General features: G+C 40.8%; 1 protein-coding gene across 2 annotated transcripts in view; it reads left to right on the top strand.

Annotated features, from left to right (window-relative positions):
- Positions 1-1,141: 1,141 nt before the first annotated feature.
- The window catches only part of pcsk2 (proprotein convertase subtilisin/kexin type 2), a 30,408-nt gene continuing 7,977 nt past the window's right edge, over positions 1,142-23,572 (top strand). The window contains exons 1-9 of one of the 2 annotated variants that reach the window (XM_037124663.1): positions 1,142-1,667; positions 3,497-3,601; positions 9,134-9,247; positions 9,713-9,821; positions 11,384-11,421; positions 16,902-16,978; positions 17,968-18,056; positions 18,491-18,666; positions 21,272-21,487. In XM_037124663.1, the coding sequence (XP_036980558.1) occupies positions 1,482-1,667; positions 3,497-3,601; positions 9,134-9,247; positions 9,713-9,821; positions 11,384-11,421; positions 16,902-16,978; positions 17,968-18,056; positions 18,491-18,666; positions 21,272-21,487 (1,110 nt within the window). In that variant the 5' untranslated portion in view covers positions 1,142-1,481. Of the gene's footprint in view, positions 1,668-3,496; positions 3,602-8,620; positions 8,836-9,133; positions 9,248-9,712; positions 9,822-11,383; positions 11,422-16,901; positions 16,979-17,967; positions 18,057-18,490; positions 18,667-21,271; positions 21,488-23,572 lie in introns of those variants that run through there. The other variant, XM_037124664.1, reaches the window with a different exon arrangement.

Here is a 23,572-nt window from a genome sequence, read left to right as displayed (position 1 = left end):
AGTCCAGTTTTACTTCAGTTTGAGTGAACGTTGCACGGGGAGTCTCTGCACACTTTACAAGTCAGTCAAAGCAGCAGAACAAAAATACACACACACGTGTACGTGCCCAGAAATAATACAGTAATATGTGGTTGAGGTGAGTAATTTAAAAAAAAAACAATTCAAATTCATGTGTTTTCAGTTTGTATTTGAAATCAGACACACACAAACATAACCCACACACTTGTGCACAAGATCGCACACAGAGTTCTATTAAGCAGAGAACCTGCTGATTTGTAAATGGTCTCGGGGGGCAATGAACTGTACAGACCACAGTGGTAAGAACTGCCAGCTGTGCAGCAGAGCCCATACAGTGCACGAGTCCTTTTGACTGAACCCTGTCGGTGTAAGAGAAATTAGCAGTGTCACATCCTGAGGAACTAATTCGTCCCTCTTGCTCACTACATCCTCACGTGTGCACATCGCTGTAACAGTGCACAGCAGCCTCGTACCACCCTCATTTACAGTAGGCTGTAGCAGCAGGGAAGCAGAGGGAACTGGAGTCCTTTAATGAGCAGCCTTTGTATGAGCAGACCTTCTTTTACAGGGCGAGCTTACAACCAGCTATTCACATCTAAATGACCAATTATAGTCCAATGAAACTGCTCTTACATTCCACTACACAAAGAGGGTCAGGCTAGTCATAAGGGGGCCATATAATATGTCAGATCTAAAAAAAAAAAAAAAAAAAAAAAGACATTTTATTATCACGGAATTCTGCTGTACAAAATGTACCGACAGTAGAGTTTTACCTATAAGAATATACATATTAATGAGGAATTCCTTTAGACAGGTCACGGAGGGCTATAAATGGCACGCTAGTCTGTTGGGATAATATGTGCCAGCTTCGGATCATTTATTTTTGGCCTCAGCGGCTTCTCATAGGTAATCAATAAAATCCCCATCGACTCCAAAGGACGATGGGAGGAATTCTCCAAGGTGCTGAAAAGTGTCCCCGGAGCTCATCCGGGAGAGGAAACGACGGGACACACCCGCCGGAGCCCATTGGTACAACGTCACGCGCAGAAAGTACCCGAGCGAGTAAGGTAAATGAATTACGGATGAGAGGAGGAGGAGGAGGAAGAGGAGGAGGAGGAGGAGGAGGAGGAGAGATAGAGAGCTGAGGATGCAGGTTTGGCTCCAGCACACAGCCATCCCCTCTCGAACCACCGGCAGCACGAGCGGCTGCACCTCGGTGAAATAGGTTACAACTTGACAGCGGTCTCATCAGCTGACGCCGAGGAGATGCGTCCGCAAAAGCTTTGATTCGACCTCTCCCCCCCCCTTTTACGTCCTCCTCCTCCTCTTCTTCTTCCTCCTCCTCCTCTTCCCATCTCGAGCGAGGAGCATCCCGCACACTGATTTTTCTTTTCTTTTTTTTTTTTTTTTTTTCTTCCCACTCGGGCAGGCAGACGGGCGGGATTGACACAACGCCAGACACGATGCGCGGATCTCCCCGACATGGGACAGCCGTGGGATTTACAGTGCTGCTGAACGCGCTGCTGCTGTTTGCGACGCAGGCTGCAGAAGGAGCCCTAACGGACCATCTCCTGGTTCAGTTGCATGAGGACGCACAGGACGAGGCGCACCAACTTGCAGCGCAACATGGGTTCCAGAGTGCCCGAAAGGTATGGATGCTCGGATACAACCGGCGCGCATTGCTGGATTTCAAAGCACATTTTGTGTGTGTGTGTGTGTGTGTGTGTGTGTGTGTGTGTGTGTGTGTGTGTGTGTGTGTGTGTGTGTTTTCTCCCGTAAGAACGAAACTTTAATAAATGATTCGTTATCGCAAAAATAAATGAGTGTTTTAGCTACCCAAACTGTAACGAATGTTCTATCATTCTCGCTGTTATAGATGGCAAAACATGCTGTGTTTGGCCTCAAAAGCAGTCCAGTCGAGGTGATAAAGAGAGGCTACAAAAGGGTTGTTTTTTTTTTTTATTTTGGTTTGACTTCATCACACTTTTGCTTATTTGGATGACGTCATTCCCTCTAAATACCCAGGCCCTGGTTAGTAAATTGGTCACTGGCCTTGTGGCCCCTTGGAAGGCAAATCTGTCCAGGTCGTTGTTTATGGCATCCATTTTCAGTCGCTTGTAAAGCAAGAGACTTTTTGTGTTTTTTTGTGTTTTTTTTTTTTTGTGAAAGACAAAATTAAAAACACAACCAATTACATCATCGGGGGCTTTCTCTCACATCATGAAGTTGTGGTCTCATTCTTGACAACATGACAGATTCCATCTCTGTCGTTTTCAAGAAGATGAAAATATCACATTTTCATGGAGCACCTGATTTATTAGAAGGAATATCCCAGCCTTTCTCCCTACGACAGTTGTGTTCACACTGCATATCGTGACATCCGTGGCCTCCCCCGTAAACGTGGCATTTTACTCACCTGAGACAACACGCCTTACTAAATAGCTGCACAAATGCAGCACACGTCGCAATATGTCAAAAGACCTAACAAGCCATTAATGGCACACTGATGGAAATAATTCCCTGACAGTGTGTGTGCCTTGTCACATGTCAAAATAAATGTGTGGGTGAAATTGGCTGGAGCCATGGCTACTGAGGCGTAGCGGTGAACAGAAAGGTGTCCGCGCTCCTCAGAATGAGGATTTTCCTCTCAGTGATACCCCCCCCCAACACACACACACACACACACTGGTTTCATCTGTAACTCATCATAAAGTGAGATTTGTGTTCACTGGTGTCCCCCCCCCCCCTGCCTTATCTTCTGCCTGCCTGCCTCCAAGGTTATGTAATCGGCAGCTATATTTGTCTTAATGTGATATGCACCATTAAACAAAGTCTGTGTCATTCAAATGATCTCCTATTGTTGCTTAATTAACTAGACCGGGAGAAACATACCGATGTGAGCAACAAAGAGATAAAACAGAGCGAAAGATATCGCTGATCAGCTTAATAACTAAAAGAGCTCTCAACGGAAGTGCAGCGTTTGCTTTTGCTTTTGTTATTTGCATCAAATATACCAGCTTTTGTCTGTTTTGTTTTTGGCCAACAGTGGTAGAATTAAAGAGCAGGGGTAGGAAGATAGGAATAATCCTCGTCCTTCCGTGAGAATTTCATTTCCACATTAGACCTGACAGGCACATCTGAAAGCATTTATTTTGAGGATTGACCTGTACCCCGGCTGTTACCAAAGCATACTGGGGTCTTTAATCTGCGCCGGAGGGAAAGCTCTGTATGATGCATCTCATTTGCCTGCCCTTGTGATTTATTATGGTTGATTCCTGCTCTGTTCTCCACTGCCTTAAAATAGACCCTCAGTGAAAGCCAGGGAATCAGCGCCCTTGTTCCCACCTGCTCCTCCATCTATGATTGATTGTACTTTTTTTTTTTGTATTTGTCACTCGCACACTTTCTGATTGCTGCGTCTGTTTGTCCTCATCTCTGCCTCTTGCTCCTGATCCATTTTCCTCTCCCCCTCCATCAGCTTCCCTTTGGAGAGGGGCTCTTTCACTTCTATCCTCAGGACACTTCAAAGAGGCGTAGCAAACGAAGCGCCCGCAGCAGACAGCAGCTCCAAAAGGACCGCAGGGTAAGCATACATGCGGGGACGAACCCTGAGAAAAGCACACCAAATGTTTCCTGCACGCATGTGCATAGTGTGCATGGCTCACTTTTCACTTTGCATGACAATGGTTATTTTGAGGCTAGAGTACATGTAGAATACAGTGCAAACAAATTGCTTTAACATCACAGATGAGAAAGTTAGATGCACCTAGCTTGCAGGTACACAGAGCGGACAGAGCATTTAAAAGTCAAAATGTAAGATTCCACAAAAGACAAAATATAGCAGAAACAAAGAAATTGTGTGGTCTCTGCAGGCTATTGCTATCAAATATACATACATAAAAAAACATTATTATTAGTTCATAATGCACAATAATGACCTTCTAAGTATAGAATGTGAACTGTGTGAGTTTTTTCAGTCTTTTGGAAGTTGTTCTTGTGCGCAAAGACAATAACAGCAATCTTTGCATTCATTATAACGACTGTTGAGTCAAACAGTGACTGATATACCAGCAGTTATCCACAGGAAATCATTCTCCAGGCTGCACAGTGGTAATAAATGAGTGTTTCCATCCACCAACTGTTTGTGTCAAATGAAATATTTCGAACTTAATTGTACAAGAAAATCTCTAAAACCTGAATAATCATACGTTTGAGCTATAGTGTAGTTACTTGGATAACAATGGCAGCAGCTGCTTTTCAGAGGATGCTGAGATGATGGTATTGTTTGATGTCGTCATAACTAAACTATGATGTTTTCTTCCAAAAAAAAAAAAAAAAAAAAGCCATCAGACTCCTCCAACCCATGTGGAATACCGCTAATTCAATATACAGCCTTAATTACCTTAGGCTACTACAACTCTTGACTTTTGGTGATTTTCCTTCTTTATTTCCCAGTGTTTTACCCAGTGTTTCCTATCAGGAGGTGCTAGTGTAAATGCTAAATCATGGTAACTAAAGGTAACATGAGATGTGTTCCAATATGCCAATGTGCTCTTCCAATATCATCATGATATCAATATTTCAAGTCCGTTGATTTTGAGGATAGAAGCTGTGATTAAATTATATTTAGGCTTCACATCACAATTACTTTACTGACTTATCCATATCTTGATGTTTTTGATGTGATATTTTTGCTGACCGCGATAATGCCTGTACATTATCAAGTCCATTCGATTTATTGTTTGGTTTTGCAGTTTTATTTTTATTAATGTCTTATATATAAGGATATATTAGTACACTAATTCCAGTGTCTTAAAGTTAATATTCTTAACGTCCCCGTAAGTTTTTCTTCTTAATCTTACAGTCGAATGTTTGCGCTTCACTGTGTTGGAAGATGTACATGTAGGTGCAAAGTTTGACACTAAAAGGCTGTTTTCACATTCGTTGCTGAAAGTCTAAATTTTCCCCATTCACACAGACTGAGAATGGACTTTATTGGCCATTTACATATTCATAAATTCTAAAGGGAAAAGTTGCCATTTTGAGGGTTTTATGTGGCATTTACACTTTTTTCCCCCTTGTCAGAGAAACATCAGAGAATTGTTATGTAGACATAAACCATGTGTAGCGGGGATCTGGAAGAGTTAAATGTTCATTGCTCTTTCAAAGGTAGCACTTGCATTATTATGCTATAATATTATTATTATTATTTCACTGGAATACAATGGTCTTAAAATGACAGTGTTGTTTACTGCAATCCTCACATAGAACATATATCATCCAACAAGAACAAGTGTTGTGATAGGCCTAAATATGTCAATATGTCTTTGGACAGAGTGTTGGGTGATAATTAACCATTTTGAATGGGTACCTGCGTACAGTGTGTCACTTTATTTTCGCAATAGTGCTGACCCACCCATTGGTTATTTTCATTAAGAACTAATCTGCTGATTATTTTCTCAATTAACCATCAATCATTTGCTCACGAGCTCGGAAAATATTAGACAAATGTCCATCACAATTTCCCCCGAGCTCAAGGTGACGGAATGTAATTACTTTCTTTCTTTTTGTCCAACAGTCCAAAGTCTTCCCGAGAGCCTTCCTCATAATATAAAACTCAAAGATTTGCTCCGTCTTCAAGCTCTTTTCTAAATAAAACTGTTTGTGTGCGTGCTGAGCTCTGCCTTTTTAACTCTGTCCACTGACGGAGGCGGTGAAAAGTGGAGGTCCTGCTGCAGACAATCAACTAACCTCTCTAATTGCGGTTGTGAGAGGTGCTAATGAAAATAAATGCGAGCCACTCCACCGAGCTAATACAACTAATGGAAGTGAGACAGCAAGGACATGGGCAGGTCCGCGTTCCAGATGCTGGGTTTTAATCAGATGCTGGACATGCTCATACGCGACACTGCAGTTATTGATTTCTGTGCATGTCTGGAATGGACAAGGTCAGCTCGTTGGATTTAATGTTGCCTGTTTATCATTCTGAAGTCTCTTTCTCCCATCTTTCAGGGTAGAGCAGTGGACATATCTTGGTTTTACACCGGCAGATGTGTCAAAAATGAATAGTGAAATACATGCAAAGACAGCCCCAAATATCTATTTAAATACTGAAAAAGATTGTGTGTTTTGTGGCAGCCTGCTAAATGACCTCTTTAGATTTAAATAAGGCATTACATGCTCTTTAAGTCTAACTGAGGAGCAGCACCACTGTTGATTGTGTTGAATGGATTCCTTAGTGTCCCAGGAGCCCTTTTCTTTGTTGGACTCTATTAGTGCAGCATGTTGACCCACTTCTGACTCACCCGCTATCTCTTCCTAGCATTTCTCTACATCTTCCCCTACTGGTTCTTGCCCTGTCTTGTGCTTTTCATGTCTCACATTGATTTCAAATTAAACATCTATTCATGTAGACATCCGTGACTTTACCCTACCTATCCATCCATCCATCCATAGTTCCTTCCTCCCATGTTTTTTTAAGAGTACATTCAAAATCTATTTAAGGCATACCAGGAAGTGAACCCAGGCGGGTAATATAGAGAATTTAATAATATGTTTGTGAATGACCGTGACCCTGAAAGAGACACATGCCTGGGAAAAGCCAAGAAGGAAATGAGGACGGGGAGAAAGGAGAGTGAGTGCAGCACAGTGCTCTTTGATTTGAAGTGAACTGAAGCGTTGTGAGCAGGCAGTGGGCAAAGGCGGAGAGTGATGGCGGTGCATGGGCACTGTTTGATGTTGTGAGTGGGCAGTATGACATGCTGTCTCAAGGGAAATACCAGCTCTCCTGCCAAGTGATGGAATAAATTGATGATGGATGGAAAGGAGGGGGAACTGCAGGGATAATGTAGGTGCTGGTAGTTTCCCCTTCTGAGTGAGAACCAAGAGGTGTTACCACAAACGTCACACGAGGCCTATTCAAAATGAGACAAATAAAGCATTGGTGGAATTATATTTGACCATTTTAAAATCTATCAAATAAAAGAGTAATATGCAAATTGTTTTGATTCAGGACTGACTTGTCAGTCTTACTGACTTACTGACACATTGATTTACTGTGTGTGTGCCTGCTGATTGCTTAGAGTATGCCATAAAAGAAGGATCTGGATGAATACGCTTCGGCCATTTAAAAAGGCCATCTTAAGTGCTGCTCTGCTCCCTTATCTGTGGTGGCAAACACACCGGACAATACCGGTTTCTCACTGTCACACAAGAGTGAATTTGCTAAGGGTAAGCACAAGAGGAACATTTAGTCAAAGGGACCTACTTTCCAACCCAATCACCAGAACAAATGTTGGCAGTGCATGTCTCTGCAAACAACAGACATGATGTTATGTTACAGCCTTACGTTTCTTTAGGTGAAATTTTCAGTTGTGTTTGACAGTACTGTCACTAATGGTCTCTTTAGACACATAAAAACACCTGCTTAGGGTTAGGCAAAGACAATACTTTTGGCTTAATAAGAATAGATTTGTCGTATCAAACACAGCTGAAAAATGTACCACCATCTCATTAAAATTATCCAGTGGTTTAATTATTGTACATGTTAAATGCTTAGCATGCACCATAACCAATTAAACACTAGGTGAAATAGTCAAGTGAAAAGAAAAATAGTCCGCACACCAGAAACGTTAATGGGAGAATTCTGTTTTTGTATTTTTAGTGCTCATAAATGTTTAAACACAGTCTTGAACAGTGGTCTCTGACTTGCGAGCAGGGCAGACATAAGAGTCAGCTCATTACATGTATTATCAAAGTGATCTGACACAAATTGTGGAAATGTAAATATGGTACATATGACAGGCACAAATCTCAGCGTAAGGCCTTTTTGCAAAAAATGCAAAATGCTAACATTTTATGCTGGCGAATGGGCTTAATTTCAATATGTAGCTTTGAAGCTAAAAAGCATTACATTTTTTGTAATGTTTTCATTTTGTGAGTTTGTGTGTGTGTGTGTCATAATCACAAAATGTGTTGCCGGGGGCTTGTATTGTATTGGGAACTACCATTGAAGCGATTTTGCCAGGTGTTATGACAGCCCATGGCATCACAACCATGCAAGATTCTGTCACAAAACTGTACAGGATTTTAGTTGAGTGCAGCATAATGACACAGTAGTTAACAAGAAGTTCCTGGGTTCACAGGGCCTTTCTGTGCAGAGTTTGCAAGTCAATACATTGTTTATTGGACAGATTAATTTGCAGTGTTGACATGTTTGTGAAGAAAATGCTGTTTCCGGAATTTCTTATACGCTTGTACGCGCATAAAGACACAGTGAGAGAGAGATACAAAAGAACCCAGCCTCTTCAAATCTGCGTCCTTGAGACCTTCACGGCAAGTGGGATTGTTGGTGATACATTTCAAATTGAGAGCTTCACCTCAGGTTGAGTTTAGGTAGTGCCCGACTCTAATAGATTAAATGACACGTCCCTCCCTCTCCTTAACCTTCTCCATGTGAAGGTGGCTGTTCGATGAATCCTCACAGGAAACCTTGCCATTGTTCTCTCTACCACTGACAGAGATCAAGGCTGAAATTCTGTTTGCTTTGTGCCTTGATTTCTAAATTCTGCAGAAATGACACGCAATCATTGTGACGACAGCCACCAGCTAATCAAGCATCTGAATTCCGTCTAAGGCATTTATTCCTGCCATTTATGCGCTCTGTCCTATGTTATCTGCCTGATAAAGGGTATTGTGGCAGCACTGAGAATTTGTAATCCAAAATACAGCTGTTCATCCGCTGTTGACGATTCAAAGATACGCTGGCGTATTTGTGAGTGAGTGAAAAAAACCAAAACCTCATAGCTTGTGTGGCAGGTGAGTTTGGACGCCTTGGCTCCAGCTGTAGCCCGTCTGATTAGAAGAAGAATAGCCCTTTTGATTTACGTGTTGTTCTGCCTGCATGCTACAGTAGAGCACAGCTGGGTTTGCTGATTTCCTGCGTGCAGAGCAGCACATGCCTGCATCTCACTATTCATATGAAATCCTTTTCATAACCCCATGCACCTGAATTTCCTTTTGCTCTTTGTGTGATCATTTTATGGAATGTTATGTGAGATCTTTGCAGACGCTAGACTGACCCTGAGCTGGTATTTCTCTTGCTTTCTCCCCGCAGGTTAAGAATGTCTTTGAGCAGGATGGTTTTAGTCGTCAGAAGCGAGGCTACAGAAATATCAATGATATTGAAGTCAACATGAGTGACCCTCTATTCACCAAACAGTGGTATCTGGTGAGTAATCAGCCAAGCAGCTGCCTGCATGCCGCCTGACCTTCAGGACTTAACCACATTCCGCCACCTTAATTACTCAGAGGCTTTTTATATTCCCCACGACTTCCTGAATAAACATTATTCATTCCTTAATCACCCCGGCCAATACCGCCTGTGCCATCTCGTCACTGCATTCATGCCCCCTAGTTTCCTCCCATCTAGTTTACGCTAACTGGAGACCGTGACTTTTAGGCCACGGCGAGCTCGCCGTCATTCGTCTGCTGCGTCAGATGAATGTGCTGTATCGCTGACATTTACTTACCCTTCTTCTCACCTTCACTCTCCCGCCCCCAAGCAGTCCTCATCCATAGCGTACGCTTCCCACACACAAACACAAAGACATCCTCCGTGTTGACTGATTTTCTAATGGAGGCTCACCTGGGTGCCATGAGTCATGGATGTTCTCCATATTGTCTGAGTGATTAGATAAACACAGGCCAGGCAGACGGGACCCCTGGGCTGGATCTTAATGTGGCTGAAGCTTGGCAACTGGGCTACACAGGCACGGGAGTCACCATTGCAATCATGGACGATGGTGAGTGTAAAGTGCCATCTGATTTATCAATTATACCAGCATGTATTAATTATACTGGCTTGATTAAATGTTTTTAACAGTACAGTGATTAGAAATAAACGGCAGCTCTTTAGACTATGTAAGATGGCCACCGATATGTTTGTATGTAACTGGTCATAAACAATTTGAGCCCGCTTGTATTGGCCGGCATTATTGCCTGATATTGTCCCCTGACAGGTATATCGGGATCTGCTCAATCAATGTCCCATATGTGCTCTATAAAAATATTTATTTAACAGAACATAATGAGGTAAAAAGATTGGGAGTTGGGATAATTTATCATTTCTGATGTTCCAGTGAAGTTTGCTGTTTCAGTACACTGATGTCATTTTAGACAACAAAGTTTATTTTTATGCAAAATATCCTGTTTTTGATAACCATATTTGAGAAATCATGGCAAAAAATGTGTATTAATGTAGATATTCTATGAATATCAACCGATATGTCGATATTGTTATTGTTGGGCCCCCAAAATCCAGTTTTGGTTGGGATCTATAAATAGTTTTAAGTGGCTTTAGGATTCGTTTGTCAGTCTTTTTTTCTTTTTGAAGATGATATTACATCAAATATTCATGTCATTTAGTAATCAGATTTTGTTTCCCAAAAGCTAAATGCCAGTGTGCAAAGAAAACTATGCATCTAATCTGTGAATTAATTGTTTTAAGCCCTAGATCTCAGGGAATTTTCTCTGAAATCCACTTAATCCTTCCTGTATAGGTCTAAAGCAACATCAAATATATATACATATATATACATATATATACATATATATATATACATATATATATAATGTCAGAGTGTTACACGTCGTGACCTGTAAAATTTGCACTCAACAGCTTACTTCAGGTTGCGGAAATGTGCACAATTGCAACTAGTAGCAGGAACATTATTTGCAGTATAGCAAGGTGTATAAATAGTAGAAATACAATATAGAGATACTTTCTGTGAAGTTCAATAATCCTAAAATAATTCATAATGAAAAGTTAGACCTCTTTAAGGGGCTCTGAGGAACTTCTGAGGTGTGTTGGAAGCCAGACGCTGGTTTATGTTAGCAGACTCCATTTCTAAACTAACCTTAGCTAGAGACATGGCACTTGAGAACATACATGAAGACATCCTATGGACTGTCACAGAATTTCTGACCTGATTTCTGACCCTTTGATGCCCCCCAATACATCTGCGATATATTGTAGCCTAACCAGACAGAGCCCCTGGTGGCACGTTAGAATCTCCAGTTTAAAATTCAAAGACCTTCATTTTATGATAACCAGAGAAAAGTAGTGAATTATCACTCTTGAGAAGCTGGAAATAACCAATGAACACTAGTTCAAACCTGTTGTCATGTGTTTATTTTTGTCAGAATTACATTATTCATTGATATCAATATCAGTAAAAACAAATCTGAATTATTATAAAACTGTGGCGTCACAGCGAAAAGACAGTTGAGGTCATGCTATCCTCTGCAAAGCACCCCCTCTCCTGCTTAATCACATCACTGAATAATGTCAAAATCACATTTTCAGGCATCGACTACCTGCATCCAGACCTGGCATCGAATTACGTGAGTACCTTGGTATTATTGAATTTCATACTTTCCTTCATTTCTTTGAAGTGCTGTTATTAACTAAAGGAGGGGTTCAGGTGGCGGATTTCACGGGCCTCTGCGTGGCGTGCCATTGGCAGTGACAGGTGCCTTCCAAGTTGCCTTCATGGCTGCCGAGTCTCCTTGTAGTCCTGGAGGACGCGGAGACAGGCAGACGGCCAGCCAAGCTGTTTAATGTTAATGCACACTGCACTGTTGCAGGCACAATGGCAGGCCGATCTGTCACAAGCAGAGATAATGCCAGGATAGTTGGCGCTGCATAATGTGATGCTCTATCTCCAGAATACTGATAAAACCTTAAAGGACAAGAGGGATTGCTAAATGGAACAAGGAAATGCGGAAAGCTTAGTTTGATTTGACTCCGTCAGCGTTGACTGCATTATGCCGTCGTCTCGAATCCAACAGTGCACAAACGCAAATCTTAGGAGAAAGTGAGATGTTGTGAAAGAGTGAGTCATGCTGCATAGTTGGCCTCAAAGCAGCCCCTTTTTACAGTTATGTCTACGCTTTGTTTCAATAAGAATTTTATTTTGCATTCTTATCTCAATATTCTTGTGTCATTGCGGCACAGAGATGTTAAAGGTGCACTATGTAGTTTTGGGGAGGAAAATTAATCAGAAGATCTTCACTGACTGATTATTTATGCCAAATCAAACTCAACAAACAAACTGTTTTTATGAATAAACAAACTGACCTTAAAGGACAACACATACTGTTTTACTTTATTTATGGCAGACCCTGCCACCTTTCAAGCTTAATGTGCTCTGGGGACATCGTTTTCCTCAGAGAACAGCTTGTTTTTTCAGATAAGAAAAACATTTGAGTTAGTATTATTACCTCCCTAATATTGTCAATTTAAAATTCTGAGCTTAAAATTCATTTACAAAACTATATTTTCCACCTTAGCTCACATGCACACATGTTTAAATGTAGCTTACATTAGTATGTGTGTTTTTTTTTTTGTTTGTTTTTTTCCTGTGTGTATTGTGTATGTTGCCAGTATGTTTGCCTTTGCATGTTTGTTGCCCATGAACAGAGATGAGCCTCGGCCCAAAAATAACACTCCCCAGCCTCAGCTGCGGGAGCACACTCCACTGGATTGATGGATCTCGCTGTGCATGGATCTAAAATGTGTGTTTGTGTGAGTGCATGTGTGTGCAAGAGAGAAAGACACTGTGTGTGCATTCTGGTTTTGTAACAGTCGTCACGGTGTTCCACAGACCAAACAAAGACCTCCTACTATCAGCTGAATAAAACATAAAGAATATAATCAAATTGCATTTTGGGTTCACAACATCTCTCAGCTAGATTTAAATGGATTGTGTGGTTGTGGCTCTCTGTCTAACTGCATTGGACAACCAAATGTTAGTTTATGCACGGGAGTTGGTGTGATATGATCGTACTGTAACAGCTCATGAAAAACATTTTGACATGGCGAATTAATTGTGAGATTGTGTGTGTCGGGAGTTGATAAATTTCAAACTTGGCAGGTCAATTTCATGGCACATTTATCTGCAAATGCCAATAATTTTCACATAAATAAATAAATACATTCATACACATCTTAGTATTATTCTAAGTGATACTGTTTTGTTTATTCCCTGCCCTTAGCAGTATTTGATATCAGATGACAGCAAATCGCTGCTGCAAATAAAAGGGAGGAAAGCCTGGTTGGATTCCTTGATAAGAAAATGTCAAAATGCCAGCACCTGATCATTATGGTATTGTGTTTGGCTACTGCAATACTTGGTGGATTTCCGACTGACGGCAGCAGCGATCAGTGGATTTTTGTTTCCTACCCGAAGAGAGAACTGTGTGAAAGGAGTAGAGGTGTGCTTATTTCGTGTGACTCTCCCTCTGTGCACCCTGGGAAGTTACCATGACAACGTGCTATGATGTCACATTACAATGAAGTTCATCTCATATATTGCTTGTGTCTGAATCGGTATGAGAGATGGAAAGAAGAAGTGAAAGCAAGAAAAAGCGAAAACATCTCAAAAATTGCCTCGAAGAGATTGTCGGAGATTGTTGTTTATTGGGTGCTCGTCATAAGCAGCGACGTAAAAGGGCTTCAAATGATGTTTAGAACTGTTCAACTACAATCACACTGCATCTGTCCTAGCTGCACTTTGTGTTTCGTTCATAGTGCTTTAACTTTATGGCATCTTGCAAAGGACTTTCAAGCAAGGTTACATTATACAGCAATCCTGCGTGAGCTCTCCTCGGGTATAGATTAGGTTATCAGCACCAAATGGAATCTTGAAATCGGCCAGGGTAACATGATAAATGGCACAGAGAGAGATGCATGAGGATGCAAAATGACAATGGCTTCACAGATCCTAATAAATTAATGAATTAATAAACGTATAAACTCTTAGCATTTAACTACCATAGCTGCAGAGGACTACTTTCTAACTGATTCACAAACAACTTTGCGTTTCTTTAGGTTCAATATTACAAAAACTGCAGTCACGCCACCAGCATCGCCTCCACCTGCCGACACAGCTCATATACATGTAACGCGGACACAATATGACACGTCTTGTAGAAATGTCAATATGATGCTCATGACACATACAAATTTGGTCATGTCCATGTTTTTCACAAATACAATTTTATTTTGGCGATTAGGCTCTACCAACCCAACACTGAGATGAATAATGGGACAGTAAAGCAGAAACAATTGCCGCAAAAATTATTAGTGTTGTTAGTTTTTTTTTTTTTTCCTCTCCTTTCCTCTCACCTCTAATGTTTCTTTAAATGAACAGTGTGAAAAGTTGGGAAATCAATGTTTTGTGGTACCACTAACAAATGATAGACAACTGGAATTTGACTAGACAATGATTTCATTGAAGGGTCACAAGCCCAAAAACAGTTTGCAGACTCACGTTTTCCTATGAAATGTAGTGAATTAGAAGGAAAAAAAAATTGCACTTTGGTCCCGTAAGAAACAAATGAGGAAATAGGGAAACTTACCTTCCATCAATTTAAAAAGAACATTTTATTTTTACCTTTTATCTGCATCATACTGGCCTCCACAACAGCAGCTTTGAGTCATTGCTCTCTTAAGTACCATCAGCTAAGAGGGCGGTGAACAGATGAGGGTTGCCAGGGAAAGGTGAGGTGGCTGAAACTGGGCACAATCCATTATTCTGACCCTTGTTGCTCGCAGGACATCGCAGGAAGAGTAGATTCTGATTGATAGCAGAAGATATGAGCTTGAGAAGCACAGCAAGTGATTCATGGACATGCTCCTGTGTCATTTGTTACCGGGGCTCAGCCCTTTTCACTCCATTTAATGAAAAAGAAAAAACACACGCTCCCGCTCCTGACGTGGAGCACCAAACCTGTTCAGGAGCGGCATGTTCTCTCGTTACGAATGTTCTGCTGTGAATAATCAACCAGTTCTTTGACTTTGGATTCACTGCTGATGTTGTGCCACCTGATGAAAGTGTTTGAGTTTTTTATTGTTTCATTGACATCTATGTATCTTACAGAGAGAGAGAGAAAACATAGAGAGAAGAAGAAGAAAGGAGGCAATAATAAGAGGAATAGTTTAATAGCATTTAACCCTTTACAAATCTCTATGGCGACTTCAACATGCAACCCAAGTTGCTGTAAGCCTTTCTGCTTTCCTCTGTTCCACATCATGTTAATTATGATGTTTCTCCGACCACCGGGTCAATCCGATTTTTGCCATTTCGTTGCTGACGTAGTTGCCTCCTCTAAATGCCAGCCAGCAGACTTGTCTGTGTGGAAAGAGTCCAAAGATTGATATGATGTGTTTGGCTTCCCCGCACTCACAAATGCACCTGCTACTGGGCACACGGAGCAAAACAGATACTGTTGATAGGAGTGACAGTTAAAGGAGTGAACACACCAGACTGCAATAGCCCCGAATGAGCCTTGGAAGTGTGTTACATAAAGAGCACGTAGCAACAGGCTTCCCGAGGATGTCTGTTAAATCTTACTCTGTGTGTGTCTGTGTGTGCGTCCTTCTATTCTGACAATTATGTTGACTGCATTAATGTGTCTCCTGTGTCTTTTATTCTCCTGCTTTTCCGCTGCTGTCCGTTCTGATCCTATTACTTTTGGCCATGTGGAATTAAATGCTGGCAGTGATTAGGCCATTATTTTCTCAGCTTGAAATCCCTGCTGTGACCACACATTATTACAGTATCGCCACAGACTGAAGATTTGCAGTTAGATTTGGGCAAGAGTTTGTTTCTGTATTTAATACATAGCTTTGTATTTTTGGGAAATACACTCATTCACTCTCAAGCTAAGAGTTATAGTATGAGAGTCCAATCGCATGTCCGTATGGCAAATGTGAAGCTCCAGCTAGCAGCAGGTTAGCTTAGCTGAGCATTAAGACCAGAAACAGCCTGCCATTACCTCTAAAGCTTTCTTATTTTCATTACTATCTGAATTGTTAAATGAAATGAAAAAAATTGTTGTGACGTGTTTTATATATAGATACACAATAATAATAATAATAATAATAATGTTCATTTGTAATCATTAGAGGTGGTGGCAGTGGAGTATTTTGTTTTTAAAAAAAAAAAAAGTGTTTATTAAATGAACTAATTATCAAATGTGTGAAGAAAACCTTCCGTGAAATTTGGTCCTCTGTACCGTGTTGTAGAGAAATTTACTCAAGTTAGCATGCTAACCAGCCGGCCCCGGCCTTTCACTGGCAGCCCCTGTTGACTGTGGTGGCAAGCCAAGTATGCTGGCATACTCCACTCAGCTAGTGGAGCCACTTAACTCCAAGGCTAACTGATCTGATTGCTAGCAAAGAGTAGTAAGTCCAATACTGTGAACAGCCTTTAGTGGTTATTCTTCCTCCTATAGTTTTGGAGCTACTTCAAATTGACCTGTTAGCTAAGCTAAACTGAAGACATGCTATAGTTTCATGTTTGCCATCCAGAAACCAGAGTGGCATTTATCTTCATGTAGAATAGCATAGAGGAACAAAAACAATTAGTATCAGGTTTTCATCACTATATTAGTAGCATTGTGTTGTTGTTACCATAGAATGAGCTTTTTGTATCTGCTGTGGGAGCAGGTGAATGGGGGTCCACCATGTTGCAATGCCCTGTTTTTACAGTAGCCCAAAATGGAAAAACCAAGAACGGAGTATATAGAGTATTCAGTTGGTTGCACTATGCCACTACCTCCTACACAATGGACCTTTAAACTGTGGCATTTATAGCTAGATGTACCCAATAATTGCAAGCATGACTATCAGTATTTCACACAAGCAAAACCCCGTTTGGGAAAAACCTCCAAATCGCTCCCAGCTGGTGCATCCAGATGAGCAGGCAGTGATAAGGTCAGCACTCCACCATGAAACGCTCCTCTCTGCTTTCTCTCCTTTTGTTTTTTTCTGCCTGGATGTCATTGTTGTTGTAAACGCGTCCATTCCATCCTTTCAGAATGCGGATGCCAGCTATGACTTCAGCAGCAATGACCCGTTCCCGTTTCCACGCTACACAGACGACTGGTTCAACAGGTAAAGCTGACCCAACCAGCCCCTGTTTATTTATACAGACACATACTGTTTTTGTGTGTATGTGTGTGTGTGTGTGTGTGTGTGTGTGTGTGCTCTCCCTGGAGTCTGGCCGTTATCCTCTATTGATTTTTTTCTCCACATAGTTCCATTAAGACATAATGGTGCAGTATAAACAGAGCCGCTGTTCAACACAATGCCTATTTTTACCTGCTCACTTGAAGGAGACAAAGCAGATAGCAGTCTAGTCTTCTCTCAGGGTCGCGGTGTGCACAGTGGTGAACTTCTGTCTGATAACGTCTTATCAGCCCCCCGCCCATCTACCCATCACGCTGGGTGATCCACTGCCACCGCGCAACACATGTCGAGGAGGGGAACAAAGAGGGATACATTCTCTCTCCGCCTCTCCTCCTCCACCGTGCCTCCATCTGCTCGGATGTATCAGTGTGTGTACGTGTCTGCGTGTGGGAGTGAGGGGGGAGTGTTTGGGTTTGCCAGTGTAGCAGTTGCTGACTGTCGGGCACAACTCGCTGGCTAATCAGCTGGTTGTTATAAATAGCTGCCTGTCTGTAGCAAAGCATGCTGGGAGAGAGGGGTTGACTCTCTGCAGTGTCCCTGTGGGGAACGGAGGGATGGAGAGATAGACACACATCACGTGGGGCACACAAAACACTGATATGTGCAAACACATTCAGCCGGGCGCGGATGAATGTTGGATACATGGATGGTTGAAGTCCTGCTGCCTCTCCATGCGCTAACGTTCTTCGGCTCACAAAATGACAGTGTTTATGCTAATTTCTAATTGAATCGTGGTTATGGAAAATGCTAAGCCTTTTCTATTCCTAATTCTAAGTCAACAAAAACACCTCGCTGCATCGAATCTTGGAAATCCTATCCCAAACTTAACTAACTATATATCCTTTGTAAATTCATGTTAATTCATGCAAATCCCCTGAAATATATTCTTTCTTTTTTTTTTCTGCTGTCACCAGTCACGGCACACGATGTGCTGGAGAGGTGTCTGCAGCAGCCAACAACAACATCTGCGGTGTGGGAGTCGCCTACAACTCCAAGGTGGCAGGTGTGTGTCATATTAAAGCTGCAGCTAGGACAGTGAAAGGAATAACAATAAGCTGAGTGTGATGTTGGCAAGTGGTAGGGAAAATACTGTATGCAGAGTTCAGTCAGAAGCCGAAAAGCAACGGGACCACGCCATTAATCTAGACAGCCCTGTGTTTCCGTTTCATATTGATTTTTCTTGGTATTTGTTCTGGGAGTAAAAGAGCAGAAAGAAGTACTGACTGCTGGACTAAGAAGCTTACATCACTTTCTTGGAACCGTTAAGGTTTTAGATGCTATAAATAAATTACCTGTTTTCTGACTAAAATATATTAAGCCTAACCAGTTGATGAGGAAGTCTTTTCCTCATTGTGTTCTAGCATCAGTAAGAAATCAGTTGAACAGAAGTAGCTAGAATTTTTATATCAGATTCTCATGAGTCTGTTGCTCTTTCAGGTATCAGGATGTTAGACCAGCCCTTCATGACTGACATCATCGAGGCATCATCCATCAGCCACATGCCTCAGGTTATTGACATCTACAGTGCCAGCTGGGGACCAACCGATGACGGCAAGACGGTGGATGGACCTCGGGAGCTCACGCTGCAGGCTATGGCTGATGGAGTCAACAAGGTAAAGCAGCGTCACATTCGGTGCGCTGAATGTATTAAAATCAGAAATTAGGTTTTGCTTCCCCGTATGTGGCGCTAAGCTATATTGAAGTCTCCTATTCTGTTGGCTTTTTAAAAATGTATATTTTGGCCTGTTGAAATTTGAAAATACGACAAGGCCTCAGAATCCCCTCAGAATACTCACTATGCAGTAGTTTTTAATGTTCCTTTATCCTTCCCTAGCACCGCCATCACATCTGAATTTTAATCCCCAATATGTTTTCAATAGGCTTTAATTCTACCTACTTTACTGCAGTGTTTGTGTGCCAACTAGCAAATGCAAACATCTAGTCATGCCTCAAGCAAGTTGACAATAAGATGGTCAGCATTATATTCTGCTAATATTAGCTTAGCATTTTCTTTTTGAGCAAGTTAGCATGTTTATGCTAGATATCAGCACAGGGCGCTTGAATGGCGGCTCATAGTCAATTGAAATCAGTTAAACTTTATTTCAGATGCAAAGGTCAGTATTTGGTCTAATGTATTATATTAATTTGACTAAAATCTGACCTACAGTAGAGCAACACTGAGTAATTTTGTTTTTAAGAAACTATGATGATACAGTGTCTTGTAGGGTGAATGGTGTCACTTGTTTCCTCGTAAAGTAACTTAAGTGAGAGGCTAAGATCACAGTGTTACATACATTTTTACTTTAAGATAGAAGTTTTCACCAAATAACATTGTTATGACATAATGGCGTTTGCATGTAGTTGGCGCCAAATCGCACGATATGTCAATGTCTAAATAATGTCGTTTAATGCTGCCCTGTGTTTATCTTACGAACAATCAGTTTAGAGGCAAAGAATGTATTCAGGCTGTCAATCCATCAATGTTTCGACTCCACAGCAATATCGTATGATGAGGCATTCTGTTCTTGCTCAAGGGCACCGCAGCATGTTTAAAACCCTCCAAGGCCGAAACTTAGGCCCTCTGGTTGAAGGGCAGTACTCTTGGACACACACACACACACACACACACACACACACACACACACACACACACACAGTTGCCATGCTAACAGCGCCACTGCCAATTACTTGCTTGATTAATCACCATGCAGTGTGCGCAGGTCGGTGTGGGTTCCTCTGAAATGAACCCATCTCAGGCAGGTGAGCTGAGTAGGAGCAAAGCTGACTGCAATCTCTGATCATGTAAACATAACTAATCAAGCAGCCACTCTGCTAGCTGCCTCTTACATTCTAATGATCACTTATATAAGCTGCTGTGTGGCCTGAACATGATGTGCATTATGCAAAATAGGAATCATTTAAAATTGAGATGCACATTATGTTATATTAACAATTGAGTCAGGCAGAGGGGCTTTCGAGCCTGCATCTTAAACATGACTGTGTGTTTTAGCAAATTGCCACCGATAATGGAAATAAAAGGCGCCATGTGCCGCGCCAAATGAAAGCGCTTTGTTTGGATTGTGCCGGAGACAGAAGCTCGTAGGTGAGTTCAACAATGCTCAAGTCGGCGTTTGCAATTCAAATACAGTGCAGCATAAATGAGCATCATGGCGAAGGGAAGGACATGCCACTCCTCCTCCACTTGATCCTTTGTTCTGTCGGGCCTTTTGTAGAAACAGGTGCAGCATTTTGTTAAGAGGATGCTCTCTGCGTGGAGCCACAGTCAGTTTGTTTCATGTTTCAAGGTGCTCGATCAGCAACAAACATGACATTTACTGTGTGTTTGAATTCACAGTAGGTATTATGTTTCATTTGCCGAAAGGAGGTACAGAGAGCACATAAAATGGTTTTGTTTTTTTTAGGCTTTGAGTGCTTTGATACCTTTTTGCCAGAGTTTTTCCTTAAGGCATTACAGTTTTTTTGTATTGTGTTTAAAGATGAAAGATGGTTGATCTTTTTAAAATGTATTTTACTTTGATAAATAATCTTTATAGTTACGTTTTTAGATTGTCAATTGTTGTTAAATCAAACTTTAGAATTATCAAAATCATTATCATCATGGTTTACTTCTAGTTTTATTGCTGCTGTATCTTGGTGGGAATTATGCACTTTGCAGCAAACAGAAGCTGTGTAATGTTATTCATAACAGAATAAGAGGATGTTTGGCATCACAAAGTGTTCATTGAGAGCAGACATTTTATTTGTCTTATCCATTTCGCTCAGAAAAGAGATTCACTTTGAAACCAGTGAGTGAACAGGTGGCTCTGAACAGGATTAGAGCTCAAATAGGAACTGTCAATTTTATATTTTATATATATATATATATATATATATATATATATATATATATATATATATATATATATATATATATATATATACACACACACACACACACACACACACACACACACACACACACACACGTTTGTTTGTGTTGTTTTCTGGGGAATTTCTTTATGGAGGTTGTTGAATAGTTTTTTCTGCTCTTTTTGTTTTAATGTTCAATTGGTAACTCAGTCAACTGTTCCTAGATTTAACTCTACATCACCTGCTGTATATGTACAGATGGATCCCAATGTCCCAATTCTTATTTCCGCCATGTTCCATGCATTAGTAATAAGGAGACCTAATAGCATGCTGACGATGCTGTTTCAGGGGCGCGGAGGAAAAGGCAGCATCTACGTGTGGGCATCGGGAGATGGTGGTAGCTATGACGACTGCAACTGTGATGGTTATGCCTCGAGCATGTGGACAATCTCCATCAACTCAGCCATCAATGACGGACGCACGGCCTTGTATGACGAGAGCTGCTCCTCCACCCTGGCGTCCACCTTCAGCAACGGACGCAAGAGGAACCCAGAGGCAGGCGTTGTAAGCACAAATACTGTTACGAAAGCAGTGTGTTTGTTGTCAAGTTTGTGAAATGTTAAAAGTTGTGTCATTTACCGATGACTCAACACTTGTTGAGTTAATATCTTTCAAAGATACCATTCATAGATTGAACTTTGACTAGCTTCAGTTTGCCCAGCAGGCAATGATCAACTTGCTGTAGTTTCTTAGGGCAGCTGTCATACTCCGTTGATCACAGCATTTTAAGCATTGTATGTGTTCATAAGAGGAATAGAAAAAATGTTTTTCATTGCCTCATTCTCCTCTTTTATTAGTTATATTTTTTGTTTGAAAACGTTTTATAACCACCACAAGGGAACCATTAATGAAGAGTTTATTTTCAAAGTGCATTACTCTAAGTGTTCTTTCTCTCCTGTAGGAGTAGACAGAAAATTAACAAACCAAATAAGTGAGATGCCAAAGTAAATCCAGTGACTAATCTTAGCATACACAAATGGGTTATGATTGTTACTCTGGCTCATTGCTTTTAAAGCATTTAACTGAAGTATTGTGTCACCAGCAGCGGGTGATCCCTGAAAAAAGTAGTTGGGTGATTCACCAGCACCAAACAGACCAAGAGAGCATCTACACCGGCTCTGAAAAAAACAGACAACTGACGCACAACAGATGATGTTTACTTCATATAATTCCAGACAAATACCTGACCTTGATGATTAATGTCAACATTTAAGCGCTCTTACATCTTTCCAATGCACACATGAAGAACATAGACGTACGTTCGATAAAATGCGCCTGTGTAGAATGAATTTCCCAGCGTATAGAGGCAGCAGTGTTTGTGTTTGTGATTATGCAAATCACCTTTGGCTGTTGACAGAGCCACGGCTCTTCCCTAGGGGTTCCCCTCTAATTTCAGTCAATCTGTTATCATTTCTAATTAAGTGCCAAATTAAATAATTAAATGCTTATTCGATGACTATAAACATAACTTGTCTGCTGATGTGTTTATATAGCAGTTCAGCCAGTGTACCCTCTGCACTCTTCGCTCAAAATAATTATATTGATTGATTATGTCCTTAGACTGAAAACGCTTTCCCAGAAAATCATTTTTTGCATGTTTGAAGTAGTGGCTTATGTATTAGACTTTTTACTGAAGATATGGTGCTGTGCAGTTTTTGGGCAAGGGGGTCTGGAGTGATTTAACTAATCTGTGTAATGAGCATGTCATTTGTCATGATCTCCCAACATAACTTTATTTTGCGCTATGGAACCAATCGCACTATTTACAATGACTTTTGACAGAAACTTCACCACTGCATCATCCACTTGCTAACATTATTGCTAACATTCCTGTTTTCCTGTTTCAAAGTGTGTACATCAAAGTCAGCTTAAATGCATGCATGGTATCACTTTACGATAACCACCATTAATAAATGGTAAATATACGGTTAAATAAATTTTAGAGATGTTTGTTCAGTCATTTATTAAACTATTCTAAATGTTTATAAAACCCCGGTTGGAACTTAATAATGACCTTCCAAATTTCATATTTCATAGATGAGGAACACAGTATTTATCAACCATTTACAAAAACATATAATCATCTGTTGCAGTTTTACAATAAACAATTGCTATTTTAACACGTTTCATTGGTTATCAATGGTGAAATAACTATTAACTAAAGTTAAATTTACTACATATGTCCCTTTTTATTAATGACCGTTATGCAAATCCACCGCCCGTCTACCTATTACTGACTTTTGGCATTAGTTAGACGTCATCATGATTCATTCTATTGTAAAGTGACGTTTCTTGGTTCAAAAAACAATATGTGGTCAAGAAGCAGCATCGTTTTGTTAAGTTTGCGATCATTTTGGCAAGCGTTGACTCCACTTCAGTTTTTTGATGTGGTTGCTATTTGTAAATTATTACTCCATTAGTATCTTATATCTAATACATCTAATAGCCAATATCTTATCTTCTAAAGGCAAAATTAACTTTACCACTTTCAGTTTGAGACTTTGTAGGGTGGGTTTTTTGCAACTTCTCTCTTAATGAAAAAGACCCATAAAGATTATTGATAATACCTTGGAGGGCTGTTTATAGAGG

Source organism: Acanthopagrus latus, chromosome 15, assembly GCF_904848185.1.
Source record: "Acanthopagrus latus isolate v.2019 chromosome 15, fAcaLat1.1, whole genome shotgun sequence".
NCBI classification, from domain to species: Eukaryota; Metazoa; Chordata; class Actinopteri; order Spariformes; family Sparidae; genus Acanthopagrus; species Acanthopagrus latus.
This window is presented reverse-complemented; position numbering and strand designations above follow the sequence as displayed.